At 46.7% G+C, this 4,912-nt stretch overlaps 1 protein-coding gene across 1 annotated transcript in view; it reads right to left on the reverse strand.

Annotated features, from left to right (window-relative positions):
• Positions 1–2,335: 2,335 nt before the first annotated feature.
• The window catches only part of gaa (alpha glucosidase), a 12,523-nt gene continuing 9,946 nt past the window's right edge, over positions 2,336–4,912 (reverse strand). The window contains exons 14-19 of the mRNA XM_008287540.1: positions 4,653–4,801; positions 3,947–4,088; positions 3,738–3,836; positions 3,247–3,411; positions 2,982–3,134; positions 2,336–2,883 (exon numbers count right to left, since the gene is read on the reverse strand). Coding sequence (XP_008285762.1) covers positions 2,818–2,883; positions 2,982–3,134; positions 3,247–3,411; positions 3,738–3,836; positions 3,947–4,088; positions 4,653–4,801 — 774 coding nt within the window. The 3' untranslated portion in view covers positions 2,336–2,817. The remainder of the gene's footprint in view (positions 2,884–2,981; positions 3,135–3,246; positions 3,412–3,737; positions 3,837–3,946; positions 4,089–4,652; positions 4,802–4,912) is intronic.

The raw sequence follows: 4,912 nt of genomic DNA on the forward strand, positions 1-4,912 counted from the left end.
TATTTTTCATTCAGAATCACTTTCTGGCTCAAACATGTTTGACTGAATGTGACATCTGTGTAGCGTAGAGTGAATGGACAGAGTTGGAGCAGTCGTGGGTGAGCTGGAGTGCTGGAGCTGCAGCGGTGGGTGGGAAGAAAAAAATCATTTTAAAGGCATAAAGTGAATGTTTTAATGGAAAAAATATGAAGAAATATAGTTGGAATAATTTAGAAATGGGGTTTTAAATGTCAGATATCCAGCAGAAGAGCAGTAGAACTACAGCTGGAGTCACACGAGAAGCTTTTTTATGACTCAAATGTGCAAATAGACCCAATAATCCTGGATCCAAGCTTCCCTCCCATTGTTTTTATCGTTAAACTGTATTTAGACTTTCTCATACTGTCGTTTTAACTGCATGATTTTGCACTTATTTCTACCAACAGCTCAATTTGTACGTTACGCATGTGAGCTCCTGGATGCCTTGAGGTGAATAAAATATCTATGTAAACTTTTGCACCTTTAAATGAACAGCCTAGCAGATGATTAGAGGTGTCTGTCTCTTCTGAACCTCCGTGTCCTGGTGCTCTCTGAGCCTCAGCAGCTCAGACTGCAGAACCCGGAGGTCCATCAGCTGTTTTTACAGGCTGACAGGCAGCATCCGGCTGACAGCAGGATGGACTGTCAGGCCCTCAGCAGCTCCACTGTGGGCTTCCTGGCCTAAGCAGGACTCCCTCTGTTCCACCTTGGACATGAACGTCTGAGCGGAGCTGCTGTCTCCGCCTGACGCGGCTCACCACCAACTTTAAAGTTAGTTGCATCCGGCGGCTCTGCAGCAGCGTAATTCGGTTAAAGGTGTCCTCCACACACACACCTGTTCCAGCTGGAGAAATGAATGAATAGCGAGCAGCGTGTGGAGAAACGGGGCCAAGCGGCGGAGCTCTCACCTTCAGTCCCGCCGCAGGAGCCTACAGCCCGGACCGGACAACCATCTCAGCGGGCGGACGGGGGCCGAGCGGCGGCGTCGCTTCGCCTCCTTTCTCCCGGATTTAGCTCCGTTGTTACGACCTGTGCTCTTGTTTTTAGCCCCGTGTTTTCCGACTGTGACACTACACGTCTGACTGCTGCCTCCTCTACAGCAAAAAGCCCGCTTCCACTCCGACCCTTCAGTATAAACCTTCACTTTGGACGGACGCGACGACTGCAGCGCTACGGAATGCTGGGTGCTTTTATTTTGAAACGCGAACGCGGCTCACTTCCTGCGCCGACTCGGTGTTTGGTCTCTAACTTGACTCCGCAGCTCCAGACCAACCCCCAGATCCAGCAGCTTCCCGAATGTCTGCGGCTTTTATTTCTGCCCACACAGCCCGGGGGTTGTAGGTTTTATACTGGAAGCGAAAAATGAAGCGTCTGGAAATAAAAGCAAGTATATTTTACATCATCCGAAGTCGTCATCCGGCCCAGCCTATCACAGGCCGCTGACCTTTTTCATCACAAGTGACGTTTTTAAGGTCACTGGCGGAGGCTTGGCTGTAGTTGGTTCATCCTCAGGACCGGAGCTGGAGGCAGAGCATCACCGCTGCTGGCTCATTACAACACGCATCATTTCTGTCCTCACTGCGCCGTTTACTGACAAAATCTAATTTTAAAATGTCAAAATGTCCTGTTTTTACTTTATCGTAACAATAAATTCAGTTTAGAGGAATAATAATGTTATAATAAAGCAGCAGCTTTCAAAACTGAAGCTACAAGGTTTAGAAAACAGTAAAATATCAAAAAGCAACAATAAAACATCAGTTAAGACAATAAATGATTTTAAAACTGTACGTATGACGCATACATCTGGCAGGTGTTCATATTATTTGGTCACTTATCCTAATTGTTATATTTACATGCATCTCTCTTCTCATTGTCATTGGTTGTTCTGTACTTGTGACATGTGCAATGACAATAAACCTGATTCTGATCTAACACCTATATTATATTACAGCTTATTCTACTTACATCCTCATAACATCGACACCACTCTGTTCACTCTGTTCATGCTGTATTACACCGTATAGATTCATTAGAAGTCTTGGCTATTCATATATATTTGGTCTACTTACTGCCCTCAAAGCTTTTCCACTCAGACACTGAACTGCACTTTTACTGCTTCTTGTGCACGTCTGGTTATTTCAGTCTCTCACGACTTTTGCTCTCAGCAGTGACAATAAAGATAAAGCTACTAAAATGTGCAGTAAAGTGATAAAAAATTATTCTTCCTTAACAATTACAATAAATCATCTCTATATTAATTCAGTATGTGTCCTACAGTGGTGGCACGAGGCAGTTATATAGTTGGGGGGGAGCGATGTTCACACTTATTAATTTATTCAAATTATTGCATAATGGATTTTGTTTTAGAGAAGACAGCATGAAGCAGTAAATACAACATCCAGGAGCATTTCTGCAGTAAAACGCAAATGCTGCAGAGATACATATCTGTTAAAATCACTTTTATTCACATTTTAGAAAAATATAGACGAAATTTTTAAAAAAATACAAACAAATAAAAGCAGTTATACAACAACATACACTCAGATGGCATCAAACTGTTGTAGTTCAGCAGCAAAAACAAACCTGACATCTAAATGACGCCTTCTGTGTTCTGAAATCGTCCCACTTTTACAAACCTGCTGCTTGCAGAGCTTGACAGAACAACTGTAAGCTGCATCATGAGCTCTGGTGTGGCTGTGATCGCTCAGACTTATCTGCTGGTGTCACTGCAGAAACATGCAAACAATCTTTTCGGTCCAGACGGCGTCCGAACACCCACGTGTGAAGAGATTCAGAGCATCAGAGAGCCCACTGGACTGTAAACACCTCTGACATGGGGAGGGCCAGATTAGTTACCGTTAAAACCTGCAGGAAGGAACAGAAAGAAGCCACATGAACAAACGAGCAACAGGAGTGAAGGAGGTCTGAGGCGTGTTACTGTGGACGACAAGCAGGAAACTCACCTCAGTGTCAGCGCGATACGTAACATCTCGGACTTCCTCCCCGTTTGCTAAAACGAAGCGAGGAGGTGAAGGAACTCCGAACACCTGCAGGCCTCCCAACACCAGACCGTCCAGGGCTCCGTTCAGGTCCACCGGCTCACTCACCACCTGAGACTGAAGCAGAGGTGCAGCGTTTATAACAGAACCCGACAGGTACCACCAACGTCAGTCAGCTGGATCGCTGAGTGAAGCAGCAGCAGTGAAACGTCCCTCCTCTGCTCCCCACCTGTCCGGCTATGAAGACCACATAACAGTAATTCTGCGTCTCAAAGGTGTCGAGACTTTCGCCGTCATCCCAGAACAAGTCGCCCCGGGCCCAGCCGCCCGCCGACAGCGCCACCGTCAGGAAGAAAGGGTTCCCGCGGGAGGCTGTGGTGGTCAGAGCAGGCTCCTTCACGAGGAAAGATAAAGGAGAACACCATGGGATGTGCTGCAAAGGGCGCTCTTATTTTGAAATGCTTTTCAACTTTAAGGGGTGAACAAAAATAATTCTTAATCTCATGCAAAAGAGCTTCTCATGCCTCACAGAGGAACTGATGTAATAATTACAGCAACACAGCAAGCTGCTTGTTCATTTTAGTCCAACCTCAAATATGGTTTAGTTCATTAGAAGCTGAATTTTTAAGGAATTCATAGTCGATGCTTCACCTGCTTCAGCTTTGGCCTGTGCTGAAACTAAAAAGGCCTTCTGAGGAAACGTCCAGAGCAGACACCCACCTGCTGGGGGATGACGTGTCCCTCCCTCACGTGAACATTAATAGTGTCCAGAGGGGCTTCAAGGAGCAGATACTGACCCCCGCTGTAGAACGGCCGGCCCTGCGCAGAGCAAAAAGGGGAGCTGGTGAACACCAACCAGGCTGGCTGATTAAACTCCAGCTCATACGTTCCAGCTGGTATCGTTGGTCAGGTTTGGTTCAGGTACTCACATCGTGCAGACTGTACCAGGTGCCGGCGGGCAGGTATGCAGCCAGCTCCACTGCCCCTGGCTCTAAAACCGGACTAATGAGGAGCGAACTCCCCCACAAGAACTGTCTGTCTATGGTCTGACAGTTCGGGTCGGTCGGAAACCTGAGAGGCAAAAACAAGAGATAAAAAGTGCACTGTGATTGGGGCTGACACCGATGCTGATTATTGGTGATCAAAAAAGACCAACGACCGACACTAGGGGCTGATGTACTCTAAATGCAATGTTTTGGCGCGTGTGACAGCAGAGAACCTGTCAGTCATAACGAGGATTAGTCTTCAATAACTGGATATGTAAAACAGAATCAGGACACTCTGCTTTATGTTGGATCCACTGAGATCTCACTGTTCTGTCTGTACATTTTCTATCTGTTCCAGGTGAATCTGTAGCTGCCTGCTAACTTAACCGCTAGACGTTAGCATTAGCCACCATGAGAGAAGCTAACTTCCTGGTTTGTGTTTCTTGTTCAGTTTTCCTGCCTGAGAGAGGAGCTGCATCACAGCTGAGGTATTTAATCTATCAATAATCAGTCAGTAAAATTACAGACAGTCGTTAAATGCCAGTTATCAGCCACAATGATTGGCCAGGCCTGTAGCCAGTCCTTCCCTAGATCTTAATTATTCCGTTTTAATCAGTGCAGCAAAGGATCAAAAGGAGTAAACGCGTACTCCATGAAGAGAGGCCGGGCCACCGTGTCAGCAGAAGTGTGTGCGTGATGGAAGAGCGTGTAGAGGAACGGCAGCAGAGAGTATCGGAGGTTCAGCGCCGTCCTCATGGCCGCCTGGGCCTTCTGCCCAAACACATAGGGCTCCTGAGGCTGAGGGGCAGAAACACAAAGAGATCAGATAGAGTTACCTCCATTCATAATGCATGAAACAGAGGGACTGATCCGTGGAAGGAAACGTGCAGCACAGACCCCCAGTGGACC

This window comes from Stegastes partitus, unplaced genomic scaffold, assembly GCF_000690725.1.
Source record: "Stegastes partitus isolate 25-593 unplaced genomic scaffold, Stegastes_partitus-1.0.2 Scaffold506, whole genome shotgun sequence".
Taxonomy (NCBI): domain Eukaryota; kingdom Metazoa; phylum Chordata; class Actinopteri; family Pomacentridae; genus Stegastes; species Stegastes partitus.